We start from the raw sequence: 21165 nt of genomic DNA, 5'->3' as shown, positions 1-21165 counted from the left end.
AAACCGTCGTGCTTGGCATTGCCTTGATCGACATGTATGCCAAATGTGGTGCACTCCATAAAACACAAAAAGTGCTTGAGGGGCTTCTTGTCTGCAATGTCATCTCTTGGAATGCACTGATTGTTGGATATGCCCAACTTGGGCAGGGCCAAGAAGCTATGGGCTGTTTTTGACGGATGTGAAGAAAGGGTCTCTCTTCAGATGCATCCATATAGCACTGCCGGGGGCGGTGTCGCCTTCGACGGTGCCGTTGTGTTAGTGGTAAATAATACCAAAACACACAACTCTAGCCTTCACTGTGTCTTAAATATTCATTCTTGTTTTCTCACTTTCAAGTGGGATTCGACCTCTGAGCGAGCTCCCCAGGACGAAGCCACTATAATTTATTTTTTATGCCAACTGCTTGTTCCAGGCGTCTGCCCAACTGCTCGTCCCACAACGATGATGACGCTGCTGGCTGTTGAGGACGCACAACATTGCAGCATGTTTCCGACTGCAGCACTAATGTTGCTGCTGAAGACGCAGTAAATTGCATGTCTGCACGATTTTTACAAAATGGGTACAACCTACTGCTCTCTCTCTCTCTCTCTCTCTCTCTCTCTCACACACACACACACACACACACACACACACACACACACACACACACACACACATGCTTTCTCTTTTCTGTGTGTGATTGAACTCTTTTTCTCGCTCACACACATATCTCTTCTCTGTATGTGCAATTCTAGTTACTCTCTCTCTCTCTCTCTCTCTCTCTCTCTCTCTCTCTGTGTGTGTGTGTGTGTGTGTGTGTGTGCAAATCTTTCTGGATTAATTTACAAATGGGAAACGTCAAAGTGAGGAAAACTCATCAAAAAGATCAGACAAAGGGCAGAACACAAGATACAGAGGGCAGAACACAGAAGTGTTTCGTAAAGTGGAGGCTCTAAAAGCAAACATAGAAAAGCTGTAGGATATTTGAAACATTAAGGAGTTACGGTGGTGCCAAATGGCCCACAAAACCCAAAATCTGACCCAACTAAAAAAGATCGCAAATTGAGACTATGGAGACTGGAGCACCCCAAAAAGCCAAAACAGCTTGTGAAAAGTGCCGGAAGGGAAACGAAGCCAAAGAGCGACCGACACATGTCGAATAAAGGATCTGGAGTAGTAGTGACAACCCCACAATAAGTGTGGCACAATCTCCTTAGCTTCATGGTATCTGAGACAACAAGAAGGCGCAATATGTTGTGCATGCAATAGGCTGTTAACATATAGAGCTCCCACCAAGCAGTTCCACAAGAAAACACGTTCTTTCAGAGGTAGATAACTCTACCAAATGCGAGACAATGCTCGTTGCCACCACAAGGATAACTTTTCAGAGTGACCATAGCTGATTATCATGACGCACAATCCACGTATCAGTTTGCAAGAGGGCATAAACATTGTCGGCTGAAATGCGTTCCAGTCTGGTAATGGAAAGATTTCAATAAAAAAAGCAGGAGTCCACATTCAAAGGAGGTATGGGTGAGAGATCAGTAAGCATCCTTTGAATCTCCCGCCAAAGAGGAGAATAATGGAGTCCCAACTGAAAACAAGATGCCGCATCAGGAAATGAAAGAACATGACCTGTATCATCCACCATCCGATGTACCTGGCATATCTTCTTATGTACTAGAAATTGAAGATGAACACATTATTCTAGATCCAAAGAAGATTCTTGATCTTCGTTAGAAAGAAACAAGAAGAAAACTCATAACAAGATTTCTTGTTAAGTGGATGGTGAAGGAATGCAGCAATACCCTAACCTCCTTCAAGAATTCTTTAACAAACGGCATTAAACACATGAGTTTTATTGTAATAGGAGGGAATGTCACGATTGTGAATTAGTTGGATCATACATTTTCTCATGGTTGCAGATACGAGAAGTGACATGCCAAGGAGAACCCCTACGCTTGGATGGTCATGACTCTTCGCTTTTGAGACATGCCTCTTTGCCAAAAGCCAGACTCCTTCGACGACTAGTCACACCCCCTCACACAATGATTACAGTTGCTCGTCAAAAGGATGCCTTTACGTCTACAATCATGTCTCTTCACCATGAGACATGTCTTTTCAGTTACGACTCTTTGTCTCCTATAAAGGAGCTTGTTGTATTCAATTTCAATCAATCTCAGTCTCAAGAACATACAGATAATTAGAATAAAATACTAAGTAGTAATAGTAACCTCATAATTTTTTGTTAGAGTTTCAGATTTTTGTTCGATTGTGGCTCCATTATCCCTGAGGAGGAGATTAGGGAGTGAGGGCTGTTTTGTGGCTGTGCCTTGCCATACCTGAGGTAGACGTACTTTCTCAGCGGTGCATTCCACGGTATTGTCCACACTTGGTAGATTGGCATGAGGCGGGACCTCTGTAACAGACTTGGACACTCCAAGTCAAGAATCAATCGCGACACACCAAATAACCACTTCAAAACAATTCACAGATCACAACAGAGTTGCATTGGCCTGGCGGAGTTCCGTGCCTAGAGATATTGGCCCCAAAGATTGGCGCCCCTTTCGGTATTTCTTTATGTATTAAAATCAATGTCAGAGTACAAAGAGCGGTTAGGGTTTCACTCTCAGACTCTGCCTCCAGATGCTCTGCAGAGTGAGCCATAAACCGTGTATATAAAAGATTACAAGGATGCCCAAAAGCAAAGCCCCAAAAGCTTTCAGTTCAAAAGCAGTTTCTCTCTCTCTCTCTCTCTCTCTCTCTCTCTCTCTCTCAATGAGAGCAAAATAGAACAATATGCCTTTCTCTCTCTCTATCTTCCAAAGCGTAGCCAAAAGCTGGAATTTGCGTCGCTAAAAAAATAAAATAAAATTTTCCACCTCCGTGATTTTCGGAAATATTTGTACACTGCTGCCACGTGGCATGGCCGCCTGTTTTAGGATTTCCAGCCATTTTAGGGTTTCAGCCAGCAGTTAGGATTAGGGTTTTTAGAAATTAGGGTTTTCTGAAAATTAGGGTTTTTGGCAGAAATTAGGATTTCTGCTGTCGGTAGCTACGTCATCACTTTGTGACATACCCCCCTCTTGAAAGCATTGTAATCGACCGCGATTACGCATGCAAAACCGACAAAATCCATAAACCGTCTTAGCAGACACTGACTGTTAGTACTTACGTACTAGGAACACACATCTAGCACATGTACCAAATCGACAGTCACATCACATGACATCACTAGACATCGCAAGACGTCACATGACATTCAACATTCGTTCGGATCTTAGACCATGATTTATCGGCAATGTAGCTAGCAATCACATCTAGGTCTAATCGGGACCTCATCGATGTCCGATTGACTAACCCCTATTGCAACCATGTCTATTCAAGATCAATCATACCAAAATGCTGCAGTCATTTCGTCTATCAGTTCCTGCACTTAAAAGAAGTCAAGAACAAATCAGTATCATAATCAGGAATTCCATTTCATAAAGTCATCCAGCAGAATACTGTCAGCTCTCAGTATCCCTAAAGCTCAAAGAGACATCAGTGACTTTAGTATCAAAATCAAGGCATCTGTTGACAAAGGAGTGGAGTGACTCTCCTCTTGTGCATCCCACTGCACCAGATCTCCGGCCAAGCTGAATTCTGGGTTCCGTTTGGAGTAGACTATGTTAAACCAAAGCATCGAGGTAAAGTTTCACAATCCGAGGAGTATCTGCTAGGTCCTCCTCCTCCATCCACTTCGCATCAAATGCATGATAGTTCTTGAACTTAACCAAGAACCGCCTTCGGACTTTACCTTTAGTCTTCGTATCCTTATGTGCCAAATCTGTTCAGGAACAAGGATCTCCTCGTTTTCTTCCACTTCGGGTTGCTCATCAAGCTCCCCATCATCAGGCACATCACCCTTAACAGGTTTCAAGAGACTCACATGCAATGCATTGTGGATCCTCCAAGTATCTGGCAGTTTCAATCGGAAGGAGACATCATTTATCTTTTTAGTGATCTGGAAAGGTCCGTAGTATCGGATACTAAGCTTTGGAAAAAGCCTCTCCTTTCCCTTTTTCTTTCTTAGGCGTGCCTTCTCAAAACGTAAGAGCACCCAATCATCCTCCTTCAATTTCAAGTCGCGACGATGGCGATCCGTTGCCTTTTTCTGTCGTTCTTGAGACTTCTGCAAAGTCTCGCGAACCTTGGCAAAAGCCGTATCCAAGTCTCGCGTATATTCATCTGCTTCAAAGATCTTATCTTTTGTGCTTAGGAAGGGTGGAACCTTCGCAGCACCTTCAACAATCTCAAATGGCTCCTTCCTCGTCGAAGAGTGTATCGTGTTATTGTAGGCAAATTCCACCAAAGGTAAGTATTTTTCCCATTGAGTCTTCTGATCCGAGATACAACTTACAAGACTTAATCTAAAACCACTGAATTTGGCAATCTCAAATTGCCCGTCAGTCTGCAAGTGGAACGATGATGAGAACTGCAACTGCGTGTCAATGTTCTCCCAAATTTGCCTTCCAAAACAAACTCATAAATCTGGGGTCTCTGTCTGAGACAATCGTCTCAGACGTGCCATGTAATCGGAAAATCATCGTGATCATTCTGTGTTCTTGGGAGATCAAAAATGAAATCCATTCAATACTTTCCCAGGGGTGGGTGGGTATGGGTAAAGGCTGTAACAATCCTTGTGCCTTATGCCTGTCAAACTTGACCTTCTGGCATACTGCGCACAAACTCTTCCACATCCTTTTTGAGTCTCGGCCAAAAGAAGTATCTCTCTACCCCCTTCATGGCGGTAGCAATGCCACGGTGACCCGTAAAAGGTGGATAGTGGCATTCAGTCATAACCTTTTCCCTCAATGGCTGTGTAACGCACAACATGGTTTTTCTCATCAAGTAGCCTTCCCGAAGGGAGTATCCAACTACTGTCTCCTCATTGTGTGAAAATATCTGCAAAATCTGTATGTGTATCCTAGAAGCTCCTATGATGTATCGCGGAAATAGCTAGAACCAACGGCTTCCAAGACAAAGCATCTGCCACCACATTCTTCTATCCGTGCACATGGACAATCTGGAAGTGAAACTGTGACAAGATGTTCGCCCACCGCATCTGCTTTTCCGACAGTTGCTTCTGTGACAAGAAGTAGCGCAAACTCTGATGGTCTGTAAAGACAGTAAAATCCGCTCCGAGTAGGTAATGCCGCCACTGAGTAAGAGCATGGATAACCGCCAAAAGCTCTTTCTCATATATGTGTGCTATCATCTCCGGCCTAGAGAACAATCGACTCTCGTAAGCAATGACATGGCCTTCTTGCATCAAGACCGCACCCAGACTACGACCACAAGCATCACAATATACTTCAAATGACTTCTGGAAGTCTGGCAAAGTCAAAACTGGTCCCGTAGTCAATTTCTTGTTCAATGTTTGAAAGGCAGTCACCTCTGTGGATCCCTACGAGAAAGGGACTCCTTTCTGTATCAAGATATGCAAAGGGGAAGCAATCTCTACAAACTTTCGAATGAACCGTCTGTAGTACGAACACAGTCCCAAGAAGCTTCCAACTTCATGGACATTCTTCAAATCGGGCCAATCACGGATAGTGTCTATCTTGGCCGGATCCAGTTGCACTCTTGTTGCTGAGACAAAGTATCCCAAAAAAAGTGTATCTCTGAAGCAGATGATCTGTGCGTTCTGTCTCATTCTTGGAGAAAACAATGATATCATCAAAGACAGTGCCAACAAATAGCCTGTACTCTTGAAAAATCCTGTCCATCATCCGGTTAAATGTCGTAGGAGCATTGATTAAGCCAAAAGGCATCACCAAAAACTCAAATAACCCAAAAGTCGTCCGAAAGGCTGTCTTGTAGACGTCTCTTGGCGCGATTCGGATCTGATGATATCCATTCTTCAAGTCAATCCTGCTAAAGCACGAGGATCCCTGTAACCTGTCGAGTATATCATCGATCCTAGGAATCGGAAATCTGTTCTTGATGGTGATTTTGTTGAGAGCTCTATAATCAATGCACATTCTCCAAGAACTTTCTTTCTTCAAATCCAACAACAGTGGAGAGCAATACTGTGAAGTACTAGGCTGGACAAGACCCTTTTCCAAGAGGTCTTTCACTTGGTTCATAATCTTTTCATTCTGTACTCGGCTCACACGGTAAGGTGGCCGGTTCAGTGACGTGCTTCCAGGTATCAGGTCAATGGTCTGATCTTCAGGCCCTCTAAAAAGCAATCGGCATGAGTGTGGAGAAAAATCTTGGCGTTCTTTTGTTTAGGTCATAACTTATTCAACCTTTATCCATCGTTCAGTTCTCTCCCAAAAGAATGAGTCAAGAAACTGAAGTTCATCAAGTACAATCTCTGAGCCCTTCATTTATCAAAGTCGCTTTCTCGGCCCGGTAGTCAACCACGGCGTAGTTCTTGTGGTACCAAGGGATTCCGAGTAGAACATCACTCGCGTGCCCTGAACACCCCTGTCATTGCAAACGAAGTTTGCCAATGCTCGGTGTAATGGCAACATCCCGTCCCGGTGCTAGTCGAATTACCTCCGCCTGTGGCGTCAGTCTGTCGGGCGTAATTCCAAATCGAGCCGCCAATCCCAAGTGAAAAGAAGTTGGCCTTGGCTCCTTCAAAAGAGCTTCTTGATCCTTCACTTTGCGCCAAAAGCGACAAAGTTTGTACTTTTAGTCATTTGATTCGGTGCAGGTCCCATGCCAAGTGGTACCCGTTCTGCTTTTCTATCTGCCTTTCCTGCCACGTTCCTCAGCTGCTCTCGAACTCTCAGGCCCGTCGTCATCTTTATCATTCTGTTCTTTTTGTGGCTTTTTAGGGCACTTCGGAGAGATATGTCCATGTTCCCCGCATCCAAAGCACTTCCCCTCTCTAATGAAGCGAGCTCTCTCCTCAGGAGTAAGCTTGGGTCGTGCATTCCTTTTTCTCCGGATTGCCCTTTTTTTTTCTACTTTCATTCCCAGAAGTCTGTTCGGCTCGTTGTGTCATGGCCTCATCTGTGGGGTAGGTCAGACTGCCAGAGTAAATGGCAAAGCCCCGCTTCGCATCACTTATCAACTCTTGAATAGAAGCTGACTTCTGTTCCAAGCAGTGATCTCGGATCTCTGTAGGTAGACCCAAGGTAAACCGCTCAATCTGTTCTCTGAACGAGATCTTCTTGAAGAGGCGGGTAGAAAAGAGCTCCAAAATCTTTCACAGTAAGCATTGATTGTATCTTTCTTGGTCATCCGAAGATGGTTCCAAGCAGCTCGTATATCTCGTTCATATTCTTGCATCAACCAAGAAGAAATAAAAAGCTTCTTAAATTTCAGCCATTTAACTGGCGTAGTCTTGTTTAAAAGAAGCGTGGACCACCAAGTACGAGCATTCCCCTTAAAGTAAGAGGCAGCTCTCCGAATCTTGGAGTGCTCTGAATAGCGTCCTCCCGCGAAAGTGATGTCAAAGTGCTGTATAAAAGACAAAGCCTTCGAAGCATCTGAGTATCCTGAAAAAGTATCAAACTTGATCGAGTGGCCACCTTCCTTAAACTCTTGAACTTTCTTGCTTTTATCTTCGAGAAAGTCATACTGGTTGGCTTTGTAAAAATTCTTCTTGTTCGCATAAAAGTTTCCGTCATCGGAATCTGAGCTATTTGTAGACGAGTCCTCAGTAGAACTGTCAGTCTCTCGGCGAGATTTAGCCTTCTTTGCCTTTTTCTTGCCCGTTCCGAAGCTTTGTTTCTTGCTTCGCTTTTTACCTTTTCTGTCTTTTTCGCTCGAATCTGAAGAGCTAGAAGAACTGTAAGAAGAAGAAGAAGAAGAAGAAGAAGAAGAAGAAGAAGAACTGGGTACTCCTTCAAATCGAACACGTTTCTTCTGTTTCTTTGCTTTGTCAAAAGTCGACTGACGACCCAAATATCCCGGGAAGTCAGTGCCTTTCTTCTGCTTTTTGCCGTGCTTTTTGGCTTTCTTTTGCGCGTCAAAAAGCTGAGCAATCCGTGCATCAACCACCTCTTGTAATTCCTTCTCTGAATACTGTTTGTGGTCAGAAGGTTTTTTGAGAGCGGGTTTCAGGGGTGGTGTAGTGGTTTTCTGCCACTGCGCATGCACGTCTTGAAAAGAAGTCTGCCTCATATATTTTGCCAATTTCGGATCCTTCGCAAAACTGAGCTTTCATCTTTGTTGCATCACCGATCAATTGAAGATGCTTCATCTCTCTTTGCTCCGCCTGAGTAGGCCGAGGCGGGCCATACTCTCTGTCTGAATCTTTGTTGTGATCCTTGCCCGCATCTCCAGATGCAGAGGGAGTCGACTGATCCTTGCGTGAAGCCATAGGTGCTGTGGAAAAAAATAAAATTGGGGATCAGATTTCCCAGTAGAAGAGAAATCGGCTGTGCACTGTAACAGACTTGGACACGCAACTCAAGAATCAATCGCGACAGGACCAAATAACCACTTCAAAACAATTCACAGATCACAATAGATTTGCACTGGCCCGGCGGAGGTCCGTGCCTAGAGATATTGGCCCCAAAGACTGGCGTCCCTTTCGTTATTTCTTTATGTATTAAGATCAATGTCAGAGTACAAAGAGCGGTTAGGGTTTCACTCTCAGACTCTGCGTCCAGATGCTCTGCAGAGTGAGCCCTAAACCGTGTATATAAAAGATTACAAGGGATGCCCAAAAGCAGAGCCCCAAAAGCTTTCAGTTCAAAAGCAGTTTCTCTCTCTCTCTCTCTCTCTCTCTCTCTCTCTCTCTCTCTCTCTCAATGAGAGCAAAATAAAGCAATTATGCCTTTCTCTCTCTCTATCTTCCAAAGCATAGCCAAAAGCTGGAATTTGCGTCGCTAAAAAAAAACATTTTTTTGTCCACCTACGTGATTTCCGGAAATATCCGTACACTGCTGCCACGTGGCATGGCCGCCTGCTTTTAGGGTTTCCAGCCATTTTAGGGTTTCAGCCAGCAGTTAGGATTAGGGTTTCCAGAAATTAGGGTTTTCTGAAAATTAGGGTTTTTGGCAGAAATTAGGGTTTGCAGGATTTTTAGGGTTTCTGTTGCTGGTAGCCACGTCATCACTTTGTGACAACCTCTGTTCCTAGAGTTTCCCGGGGTCAGAGTCTCTAGTGTTGTACAATTTTCCTATTAAATTGTGGGCACTGCGTAACTAAAGTGACTTTACACGTTTTATTAGGATTTTGGCCCATTTTATTAAGGCATGGGATTCTAGCCGGAGGTAAAGCATTGTTTGCTGTCCCTATATGCACCCCCCCCCTCTCTCCTTGTACCTTTGAATATATCAATAATTTGTAGATTAGTAAGCGTTTGGGACATACTCTCTCTAGCGTTTTCCCTCTCTAGCATGTGTGCAACACTTCCTCTCACTAGCATTTTTCTCTCTAGCGTTTTTACTAGGCGATTGCATTTTCTCTCTCTAGCGCTTCATCTCCCCTCTGCTCCCCCTCCCCCATTTGTAGGTTTACTCGCAGATCGGCTATCCGTGCCCGTTCGGTGGGCGGTACACAATTGGTGGAGGTCTTAGAGAAGATCTGTTGCGATAGATCCGAGATCCATTAGCTATCTGTTCTTGAGAGAGGTTTGGTCGTGGTTGTAGATAACAACCAAGAAATAGAGGAGTGGAATCTTGGTTCAGATGAGAACCCTAGAATGCTCAAAATCAACAAGCATGTGAAGCTGAAGATTAAGGATAAATCCAAGCAATTATTTCACAAATACAAAAATGTGTTTACTTGGTAGCACACGAATCTGAAAGGCATCAATCCAGAGGTATATCAACACAGGATACCACTTAAGCTATATGCCAGACCAGTTAGGCTGTAGTGGTACATAATGAATCCCAACTATGCTAAGAAGGTGGAGGAGATTGACAAGCTACTAAAGGAGGGGTTCATTATAGCATAGTTACCGGGGAACGCCCCCTAGCCCCCGTTCCGGCGTTCCGAGGGGCAGTTCCCTTCCCGAACGTTCCGGAACGTCCCGGAATGTCTGACGTTCTGGCTGGCCAATGCAAACCGGAACGGCAGTTCCGGAACGTTCCGAAACGCCCCCGGACCGTTCCGGAATGCCCCTGGAACGGCCAACGGCTACAAACAAATTTGGCAAAAATTGAAAAAATTGAAGTAAATGTTTGGGCTTCTTTTGAAAGTGTGCAAGGCCTCAAGGACTCATAAAATGCACCCCCCTCCCCCTTTCTCTTCACAAGCTAATCCTCAAGGCTCAAGCTCTCTCCCTCTCACTCTCAAGATCTCTCCCTCTCAAGACTCACTCTCTCAAGGCTCAAGGCTTCAAGCCTTCAAGCTCTCTTCCTCTCCCTCCCACTCTCTCAAATCTCTCCCTCTCCATCACTCTCTCTCTCTCTCTCTCTCTCTCTCTCATCATCTAGTCATAGCAAGGTTGAATGGTCTTCAAAACGAGTTTTTTGTGAGTATTAGAGTGAAAGCACTCTAATACTCCTTGTATTTAAACACAAGGAGCTAAAAATTGCACTATTTGGGTGTTTTTTATACCTCCCGTTCCGCGACGTTCCCGTTCCGGACCCCTAGCCGTTCCCCCGTTTCGAATCGGCCTGTTCAATCCAAAAAGGGCGGTAGACTTTACTTCAAACCTTGATTTAGCTTTCACCCATTATTAGTCGTCTATTTTACCTATACTTTCAAGACACAACAAAGGGGAGAGGGATACAGGCTGCTAGATTGCACCTGTATGAGTAGACAGACACCAAATTGGCCCCTAACTTAGGCGCCCCTTTCGGTATTTCTTTATTGTTCAAAAGAGGGAATAAACGCTGTGGTTCCCTACAAGGTGCCCCACACAAACTCGGCTGAATTTCCACTGTTCCAGCCCGATTTCGGTAGCATAACTGTACTAGAACCCTTCACGGTCAGTATTCCCACGCATTAACTGACTTTCCCGACGCATACGGGCACTTTGCAAAACCTGGCGAGAATCTGCAGCACGCTGAATTCTCTGTTTTCAGCCCTGAAAATGCGCCAGATCACCTGTACAGCGGTCCCCTTGCGTCCCCGAACCTCCTGGGGGTATTAGGGTCCGTTTAGGGCCAAAATCCTAAACCTGCAAAAATACACAGCAGGCTGTAATTTACTTTTTCGGGCTCCGTTTCGCGTGCCGGTCGCATCCTTAGCAAGTCCTCGAGCTCCCGCACCTGTAGGGCTACTTGCCCTTTGAATCGGACGAGATTTCTGGCGTGAAACCTCTCCGAATTCACCTGTACCTGCGGGGGATTAGCCGCTAGCTAATCCAGTACCTGTGCAAGAGGCTCTTGCCTCGGCAATCGTGCATGAACCCACACAACTGTACATTGGTCAAATGAAGAGCCCACTAGAGGGGCATAACATACTGCCAAAGGGGAGAGAGAGGGCAGTGCGTAGCGTGCAGTGCATCACTCCTGGCACCGCACTATGCATAAGAGGGAAAGCAAGCACTCCATAGCTCTTAACCTGTGACAAATCTGAAAATGAGGCTCTCCCTCCTTCAAATTCAGCGCCACTTCTTGTTGCATGAGGCAAGTGCACCAGAAGGTGCCACTTGGCACATTTATAAGCATTTTCCCGTTTCGGGGTTGCCGTCTAAAAATATCCCAACCGGTTGCCCAGTTGACTTCACGGCAGAGTAAGAAAATGTTCCCCTTGTCATTCCGGAGGTAATGATGTCAACACATTTTCAGGTCCCAAAATAGCAGTTCCCTAAATTTTAGGAGATGCTGCCATTGTATCTTTCTAGGTCATCCGACCCTCTTTGTACACTGTGGCCACATCCAGAACTGAAATGTAGCCTCTATAGCAAAGGATTCCACTTTGGCTAGTCAATGATCCCACTTGGCTAACCATAGTCCTTGTCCAACCTTAGTGCTCTCTTGCCCTCAGGCCTGGACTCCCTCTGGACAATTCCACACTAGCTATGCAATGCAGGGCAGTTAGATTTCCCGAGGGGTGTTTCCAAAAAGTGAAAGTAAATAGATAATAAGAAAGAAATCAACAAAAAGGATAGATAGTAGTCACATGCTGGTGACATACCCCCCTCTTGAAATCTCAAACGTCCTCGTTTGCATCTATGTCGTACATGCTTACTGTCAACACTGATGTATTCAACACCTGTCGACACATATACGACACATACATGCTCATTGTCAACCCTGGTGTATTCAACACCTCGTCGACTCATGTATTGCCTGCGTGTGAACCCTGTCCCAATGACATAGTGGTAGCTTCGCACTCTGCCATTGCTTTGAGTCACTAACTTTCCAATGACAAAATGGTAGCTGCACATTTTGCCACTGTCTTATAGTACATGTTGGATCCCGTAACACTTTCGAGCGTACCCAAACCGACAGTTTAAGAATGCAGTTACACATGTACTCTTCAATAGAAGCAATCACTGTATCCTTGACAAACTGACAAGAAATACTCACTTCTATAGCACTAACCAAACTTTTGGACATTCCATAAGAGCAATTGCCAAACTGACAATCTGTACAGCTCTAACATTCATGTAACAGGTATTTCATTTGAGCTCACTTTAAATACCTTGTACATCATTTGTTTCAGAAGCCATTGTCACACTGACAATCCATGTAGCTTTGAAACTCAAGGGGTCAAGGTAGGTTGCAAACCGAAGGCTTCAAAGTAAAGTGATAACACAGTTGGTGACTCTGCAAGTTCACCTTCTTCCATCCACTTAGCATCCATTGGTGGATAGTTTCTAAACTTTACCAAGTAACGCCTAGCAACCTTGCCTTTCACTTTCCTTTCTTTGTGTGCCAAAATCTGTTCAGGGACCAAGATCTCGTCAAGTTCCTCGACTTCCGGCTGATCTTCAGCTGGCATATCTTCTGGCACATCACCCACATAGGGTCTGAGAAGACTCACATGAAACGCATTGTGAATCTTCCAACTGTCAGGCAATTTCAGCCTATATGCAACATCACTGATTATGTCGCATACTTGAAAAGGCCCATAGTAACGCATGCTGAGCTTTGGAAACAGTCTTTCCTTGCCCTTCATCTTCTTTAACCTTGCCTTTTCAAAGCGTAAAAGCACCCAATCACCAAGTGAATATACCACTTCACGACGGTGACGATCAGCTGCTTTCTTTTGCTTTGCCTGAGTCCTTTCTAAGGCCACTTTGACCTTCTTGTACATTTCATCCATGTCCTGAACATACTTATCTGCTTCAAATATCTTGTCCTTTGTATGCAGTATGGGAGGAACTTTCTTGCCACCTTCAACTATCTCAAAAGGTGCCTTGCCAGTTGATGAATGCACTGTATTATTGTAGGCATACCCCACCAATGGCAAATACTGCTCCCACTTTCCTTTATGCTCTGACACATAGCACTTCAGCAAATCTAGGACAGTAGAATTTGCCTCTTCTGACTGCCCATCTGTTTGAGGATGAAATCACGAAGAGAATTTGAGCGTGGTGCCCATATTCTCAAACAAGCCTCTCCAGAACAAACTTGTCATGCGTGGATCACGGTCGCTAACAATTGACTGTGGCATGCCATGATACTTGAAAATATTGCTCATAAACAAGCGTGCCATCTGATCTGGCTTTATCTTCTTCCTGACAGGAAAAAAATGAGCCTGTTTGCTGAATCTGCAAATAATGGTCCAAATACCATCGTTTCCCGTCTGCGTTCTCGGAAGATCAAAGATAAAATCCATAGCAATACTTTCCCATGGTTTATCTGGAATAGGTAGTGGTTGCAATAACCCTGGTGCCTTTTGCCTGTCAAACTTGACCTTTTGGCATATTAGGCATTCTCGCACAAAGGCATCCACATCCCTTCTCAATGTAGGCCAATAGTATGCCCGATCTCATCCATGCCTCACAGAAGATTTTGTGCAGGATTGTTGGATTTTGGATAGCATCTTCACTTTCTATGAGGCAATTGAATGGGCTTGCTAGACAAATCAACCTATAGCGTTCATGCTTCTTGATTTTGGGAAGGCTTATGATAGAGTAGATTGGGGTTTATTGGAGGGCCTGTATTGCTTCTAGTGTTGTCATTATTACAGGTCACATTGGACGGCGCTTTCCTCTGTCTTGTTCAGTCCAACAAGGATGTCCGTTGGCAGCCTACTTTCTGTTTTTTGTTGAGGCCATGTCGCTCTTCTTGCATCGTAGGACACCACAATTGAGAGGCCTTACTATGCCTTTGGCTGACTCACCATATTTGTTGGATCAAGGATAGTTTACGGAATTCTCTTGCTACCTTTTGCTTGGCGAGTGGTGCTCTCATAAATTGGCACAAGTCTTTTGGTTTTCTTGTAGGAGTGGACGAGGATTGTCCATACAAGTGCTAGATGTGTTGTGTCTAGTGCGTTGGTACTAACAGTCAGTGTCTACTAAGACAATTTATGGCCTCTATCTGTTTTTGCAGGCGTAATTGAGGGTGATTACAATTCTTTCAAGAGGGGGGTATGTCACAAACTGGTGACGTGGCAAAGCCACCCGGACAGACATACACACACTCTTCGATTGGCTAACGTGGCAGAGGTGATGACGTGGCAAGAACGTACGACAGGCTGACATGACACACTGTACGAAAGCGCGAGTTTTGCGCTGACATGTTGACGTGGTAGGACTGTACGGATTTCCGTAATTTGCGTTGGCTGCTTTTTGCTAGTTTTTGAGGATCAGTTGCTTTTGGGGCAATTCGCTTTTGAGTCATTGTTTTTGGGGCTCTTCTTTTGAGCATCCCTTGTTGTAAGAATAAAAGAGCCCTAAGGGCCTCACTTCTCAAGGCATCTAGACGTAGAGTCTGAGAGTGGAGGACCCTACGGGAGTTGTACTTTGCTCGAAGATTAATATAAAAGAAATACCAAAAGAGGTGCGAGTCTTTGGGGCCAATCTCTCTGGGCACGGAACTATGCCGGGCTGTGTCAACCAAATTGAATTGTGATTTTAAAGTTGTGAAGTATTTTAAGTGATTCTCTCTCGTGTCGCGACAGATTTAGAAGGTCGCCATCTAGGCGAGAGGACACACATCGATTGGGCCAGATGGGATGATGGGCCAACAAGCTCTTTACACCGTTGATCATATGCTTCCTTGGTTGGGACACAGATGATTGGAGCTACCTATGGGATCTGTAGAGGGGTTGCTGCTTGTTTAAGAGATTGATGAGGCTATTCCACCCGACTAGCACACCCTCACTGAGGAGCAGACTCTTTTACCTTCTCATCACGGATGGTGGGTGTAGTTCGATCCTCACTCGGGAGACCCGATTGTTGCTCAGCAGAGGAATCTTGTCTTTAGCATTGCGGAGACTCGCCATCATGGACGTCACATCAGACGAGTTTCAAGGTGAGGTTTCGCCTGATTAGTAGTTGACTGCCCATTCGCAGCCTATTAGAGTGGTAGGCTCTTTCCAGAGGACGTCATGTGTTGACCCCATTTTCACTAGTGAGGAGGTACCACTTTGAGGACTGTGGATTTGGCAAGAAAAGCCACTTGTTCAGGTGGACTAGGATCCTGGTGCGTGGCAGTGGCCTTCGTTGAGCGATGACGGATCCGCTCTATCCTTTTTTGAGTACTTTGTCTCCCTTGGGAGGAGGCTTCTTTTGCAGACTCGCCACCCTCCACATTTTCCACACGAGTTAGAGGTAAGACAAGACAATTTTGGTCATGTATCTAGACCCACAGTGGTTCATTTTACATTCATTGTACAGATCACCTTGATGTTTACATAGCCTACACATAGTCACCTTTTGTACTTCCTCTGGATGATAGGCTGTTGAGCATCTCCCGAGGTCTCTTATGTACATAGAATACAGCCCCTTTTCTCGCGTGCGTGTGCGCGTGCGCACACACACACACACATAGAGAGAGAGAGAGAGAGAGAGAGAGAGAGAGAGAGAGAGAGAGAGAGAGATTTATTGACAAGCCAAGCTCGAGGTTGCTCCAATTAACTCTAGCTAGATGGATACAAAGTGATATCCCAAGGGGCTCTCTTAGAAGGTTGCCTTTGCCCGATCCAGCCCAAATTATGTGTCAAATACATAAAATTCTAAATAGGCTAAAATTGAGCATGCTCACATGAATGCATTTTAACCCCCGGAATTTGGGGGGGGGGGGGGGGGGGGTGTGTGTTGCGTTGAAGGTGATTTCAGGGCCAAAGAGGGAGAGGACATAACTATATCAGGTGTGATGGGTCCCCGGGTCAACTTTCCCTGTTTTTTTTCTTATGGCCCGAGTGGCGCCAAGTCAAGTACCTCCAAGTTACCATTCAGTTTTGATCATCTCTTCTTGTACAACTTCAAGGGGCCAACTACTTTTTAAAGATAGATCATCAAGTGAGAATCGGCGCAAGACCAAATACATGAGAGTCGAGACCTAGTGACCTAGGTGACATGCTAATGCCAGCAGATGCTTACGAGTGTAGCAACACTTGATTCTGCATCATGCGATCATGTATATGAAGAGAGTTATGCACGTTCAAACACTAGTCTAATGGGTTTGTCTCTATTGCGAGGTTTTCCTAGACTTGGTCCAGAGAAGTCGCAGCCAGTGGGCATATGATGGTAACTAGCTCTTGCTATGGTGTGTGATGGTGCTTTGTTGAAGTCTACAACAACTTGAACAAAATGGCAACAACTTGAATAAAAGAGAGAAAACGGATAACACTCATCAAGCTGATAGCCCTTGAAAGTTGACATTCATCACCCATGTTCCGAATCAAAGTCTGTTTCCTCCACTCACTCTTGGCTGATCGCCCTTATTCTGTTTTCTTGCTCTATCTATCATGTAGGCTAATCAACCACCTAGTTTATTTTCATGGCGTTTTTTTGATGTCTACATTTGAAGCAAGTACACACATGATAAGGATGTCACTTTGGCCTTCAAAGCGCATAGCAATATCACTTTATTTATCTCTTTCTCCCTTTACCTTCTTTTCTTCCATTCTAGTACACTGCACAAGTGCCCCTAAAATACAGAGTGTTACTGCTATTCTTATTACGAAATTGGGTAGAAACAAGAGAACATTAACTTTTGACTGCTCTCTCTCTCTCTCTCTCTCTCTCTCTCTCTCTCTCTGCAAAAGAAGTGGCGCTTGGTACCCTTTTGTATTACGTAATCAACATTACAGGCCTGAAGGCATTACATTCAGCCCGTAGGCAGACAAGGATAACGAATGTGATAGTGAAAAAAACCGTGAGATATTCAATGATTACAAACCTTAGGGGAAAAATTGCCAATGATGCAAAGTTACAAAAGATAGTTGATACAACAAAGCTAGGAACAGGGGAATGAGGGAAGAAAGTAGCAAAGAGTTGAAGCAAAAGCAAGCCACTCGACGTCAAGAAGAGGCCGAAGAATCTCCGATAGACCATTTCCAGATCTCCAAGGCCGTATACAACGGTGCATCTTGGCAACAGAAGAGAGATCACTACCGCAAGAAGACTTTGCACCAAAATCCAAAAGAAATATAGCCTCTAGTCATCCTTGCAATGATCAACAGGGCTATGATATTCTTTAGCCTTCAAGCAAAAGCAGTATATTACAAAGAAAAATATCTACGTAAGATCAACAAACAAACGAAAGAAAAGAAACCGTCGCAAGAAGCACATGTGACATAAGAGGGGAATAGACATCTGGCGAATGCGGCCATGTAGAGCATTTGTGGTTATGTAAACCTTTAGCGATTACCGAAGTTGGAAGTACGGTGGTTGCTTAAGGGTGGGGAGCTGTTTATCACAGTGGAAAATCACTCCACTGCCTCCAGGGCCCACCACGTGGAGGTCACTCTCTCTCTCTCTCTCTCTAAACTCGTGGTTATGGTCCACCATTGTGGATTCAGTCTCTCATCGCAACAAGCTTGGGCTGAGTAAGTGATTGAAGGCCTCTCGCACAGAGCTGAATCTTTTAGGTATTTGATCAAACAGATATTATCAAGGCATACAAAATTTTATAATAGTGAGTGGTGCAGATTAAATCATTAATGACATGGAAGATCCCCAAAATATTGTCAGCTTGATTTTGTGCTGTTGTAGGGAACAGCAACTCAGGAAATGCGTCTCTATTTTTTTGGATGAAAGCTTTTTAAAATGAGCCAAAATTATGTTAATGATTGCATACATGTCAGGAAGTGTTGAGCTGCATTTTAACAATGAAGAAGTGATTACTTGCTGACACATAAATCTCCAGATTTGGCAATGAATTCATGGTATTTGATCAGGTCGGCGTGCTGTACGAATGCCATGATTTTCTGCTGTCGCAACTTGCCACGTTGAAACAAGAGTGATGAACGTGTCCGAACCGCAAATTGATGTAGGATTTCTCGTTATTATACCCTACCAAATACTGTTAATGTTAGGAATTTTTGCATCAGTTACCTTTTAAACTATTCTGTCTAAAGGCCATTTTCCTTTTGTGCATTTTGTAGCCAAGGTTTTTATCTGATGAAATAGATCTAATCATCAAGAATTCAATAGATGAGGCGATTATGAGTGCTCAATTCCATCATGAAAAGGTTTGTTGAAAGATTATTTACAACTTGCAATTTTAAAGCAGATCCATAATGCTGTAATGAGCTCTTTACTGCAACATCTTGTGTGTGTGTGTGTGTGTGTGTGTGTGTGTTTTATGTGGTTAAGGACTTGCCACAGACTTCCCATCCTATATTATTGGCAAAAGAGTTGACATAGGACATTGCTGGAGAGCTTTAAGTATGTGTGTAGGCTAAAAGCCACACAAAAACTCTAGATGCCAGTAATTAGACTTTCAATTTAAATAGAGGAAACCATTGCTTTACTATTAGCTACCACTATTTTTTATTCAAAAAATAAAAACGTGTGTGTATGTGCGCCGGCAACTACTTAGATACCCACTCTTGGGCACTAACGTCATTAGTGGGGATGTTGTAGTCTGTAGTATGGAGCTGATGGTTATATTGTCTTATGAGTCACCACCATGAGTCTACACCTTACACTTTCCATTAAAGGGGAATATGGGCTTATTTATCTTAGATTCATCTAGGTATGTAGGTTATATATGGTAGCATGCTTTTTGGTAACATTTTCTATGCGGCTAAGATGGATATGGTATGGTTTCTTATTGTGGTACACTAGGTCAAGCGCTGGACTGCAAATGTTGTGGAGCTTTGTATGAAGCGATTAGCTGATCTTGACAAGCCATTCAAATATGTTGGTATGTTTGAAACACTCAAGTTTGCAAAAAAAGACTCCTGTAGTAGCATTCAATATGCATGCATTTTGTGTAGGCTTTTTAAGGTCCACATTAACATGCAATGGGAGATCCATACTGTGTGTTTTGCCATTTTCTGATCACCAAATGGATGTCATAAGAATGGAATACACTACATGCATGTGAGCCAAATGCCTTTCCAATAGGGATATATTTTGAATGTTTTCCCGCCCTTTGGGCTTCCTTGTTAGAGTGCAGTGGAAGGTGTGGTACTGGGCACGAGAGGGGAGAGGAAAAATGCTAGAGAGAGAGAGAGAGAGAGAGAGAGAGAGAGAGAGAGAGAGATTTTTAACGTTGTAGGTACAATCCCAAGAGACCTCAAAGATGTGTCTGACAAGTCTTGAACTCATGACCTGTTATTCAAGAGGGAATTGGGATCACCAGTCTACTACACTTGTGATAGAAAGGTGATTCCAATTTCCTCTTCTTATTGAGAGAGAGACTGTGGACGAGCCCTGCAGGCAATACTCTGCACAGCAAGAGAGTACAAGGCTCAGCATAATCTACCTGACCTCCGAATACCCCACGACCCATAAATCTGGGGAAGATGAATCAGGCAGAAAATGGCCGAGTGGTGGCACGCCGGACAAAATGTGGTGACCCCAAGATGCTTACACTCTAGCAAAACCTCACAAGGCAAGGCACAGCCACAAAGAAGCTCACTCACTAGATCTAGATAGAGATGACCTCGAAAACTCAACATTCCCTTCGTAATTGTTGATATGTTTAGGGGAGTGTTAATAATAGAGCCACTTAACTTGCAATGTGGTTATCAAGCTGTACTTATTAACAAGTCTCACACTTGAAAATTCTTTTTTGAAGTTACTTGCATAATCATGCAAAAGAATGGAGCCGGGATGTCTACAGCAACTTCATGCTTTTGGGACACCAATGTCGATGGTGTACACTCTTGGCTGAATTTTTGTGAGTTTGTTCATGTTAAACCTTGCATGTGATTCACATTTTTTTTCTTTTTTGTTGTAGGTAGTCGAACTATAAGGTGGGAGAACAAGAGCATGTACTGCATTGTGACTGTGTTTGGACTTGGCATGTGATTATAGTCTTCTTGAATTGACTATTATAATGCAAGTTTCTATGAGTATGGTTGACACTGCTCTTGTAGATCGAAGAAAATTGTCTTCTAACTCAAACAAGGTGAAGGTTCACTTAGGCATTCTAAAAGAACAAAATGAAAGGGAAGTCTAACCCCTGAAATGAAAGGATCCATTCCCAAGCTAAAAGCAAAAGAACATTTTAATTGTTTGCATTAAAATCTAAGAAATATTAAAATTTTAAATGTGTGCCCGAGTCACTTCTCCTCTTAAGGCATCTTTTAGAAACCCAAAACTGGATCAACAACGTGAACGTCCCACTTGATTTATGGCGCTAAATATCATTAGATGGAAGCTCATGACTCGTAAGTACAAATTCCATCTTCAATGCATCTCTCCTTTGGTGAGATGATTGGGCCTCCCATGTTGCAAACAGGGAAAATCAAACTCACTGAATAGACTTCACTTTTGATGTAGAATTGTAGGTATTTTGCAAGCCAGAATGCCAAGGATACTTTATACACGGCAATGCATCTCCTTTTCACCATGAGCCTCTTAGTTCCATGAGTCACACACATTTGCACTTGTCCTCTCCTCTTTTCTTGATTGGTAATTTGCTCTTCTCCTCATCAAGGCAAGGAATAAGGCAAGGAGCTCCTTCATAATCAGCAAGGTATCACCTCTCATCATGAACCTCTCAATATCATGGGCGACGCACATTATGAGTGACACTTTTTACTCTCCTTTTGCTCTACTTTGATTTCCTCCTCCATGATGCAATTCCCCATGGGCTCTCCGTTTTAAGCTGCTAAAATTAGGTTTCTTGAAAGACCAAAAGAAATGATGTCTCCACATTGACAAAGGGGTGGGTAGAGTGGTGGTGATAAACAAAACATGAA

General features: G+C 43.9%; 1 protein-coding gene across 1 annotated transcript; it reads left to right on the top strand.

The window, feature by feature from the left end:
- Positions 1 to 325: 325 nt before the first annotated feature.
- Positions 326 to 20388, top strand: LOC147455607 (uncharacterized). Its single transcript, XM_086515289.1, has 6 exons — positions 326 to 559; positions 18187 to 18278; positions 18394 to 18480; positions 19079 to 19157; positions 20037 to 20114; positions 20199 to 20388. Exons 2-6 carry the CDS (start codon positions 18252 to 18254, stop codon positions 20267 to 20269), a joined length of 342 nt encoding a protein of 113 aa, XP_086371415.1. The 5' UTR covers positions 326 to 559; positions 18187 to 18251; the 3' UTR covers positions 20270 to 20388.
- Positions 20389 to 21165: the final 777 nt, after the last annotated feature.

The sequence above is a fragment of the Adiantum capillus-veneris genome, chromosome 6 (genome assembly GCF_014529385.1).
Source record: "Adiantum capillus-veneris isolate H3 chromosome 6, ASM1452938v2, whole genome shotgun sequence".
In the NCBI taxonomy this organism is placed as follows: domain Eukaryota; kingdom Viridiplantae; phylum Streptophyta; class Polypodiopsida; order Polypodiales; family Pteridaceae; genus Adiantum; species Adiantum capillus-veneris.
This window is presented reverse-complemented; position numbering and strand designations above follow the sequence as displayed.

What these genes read in the sequence shown, in the direction of transcription:
- LOC147455607 (XM_086515289.1), top strand. Translation starts at nt 18,252, where the DNA reads ATGAACGTGTCCGAACCGCAAATTGAT. An exon ending in TGTCCGAACCGCAAATTGAT is followed by an intron (nt 18,279 to 18,393) that starts GTAGGATTTCTC and finishes TGCATTTTGTAG; the next exon opens with CCAAGGTTTTTATCTGATGA. An exon ending in CAAGCCATTCAAATATGTTG is followed by an intron (nt 19,158 to 20,036) that starts GTATGTTTGAAA and finishes TCTTTTTTGAAG; the next exon opens with TTACTTGCATAATCATGCAA.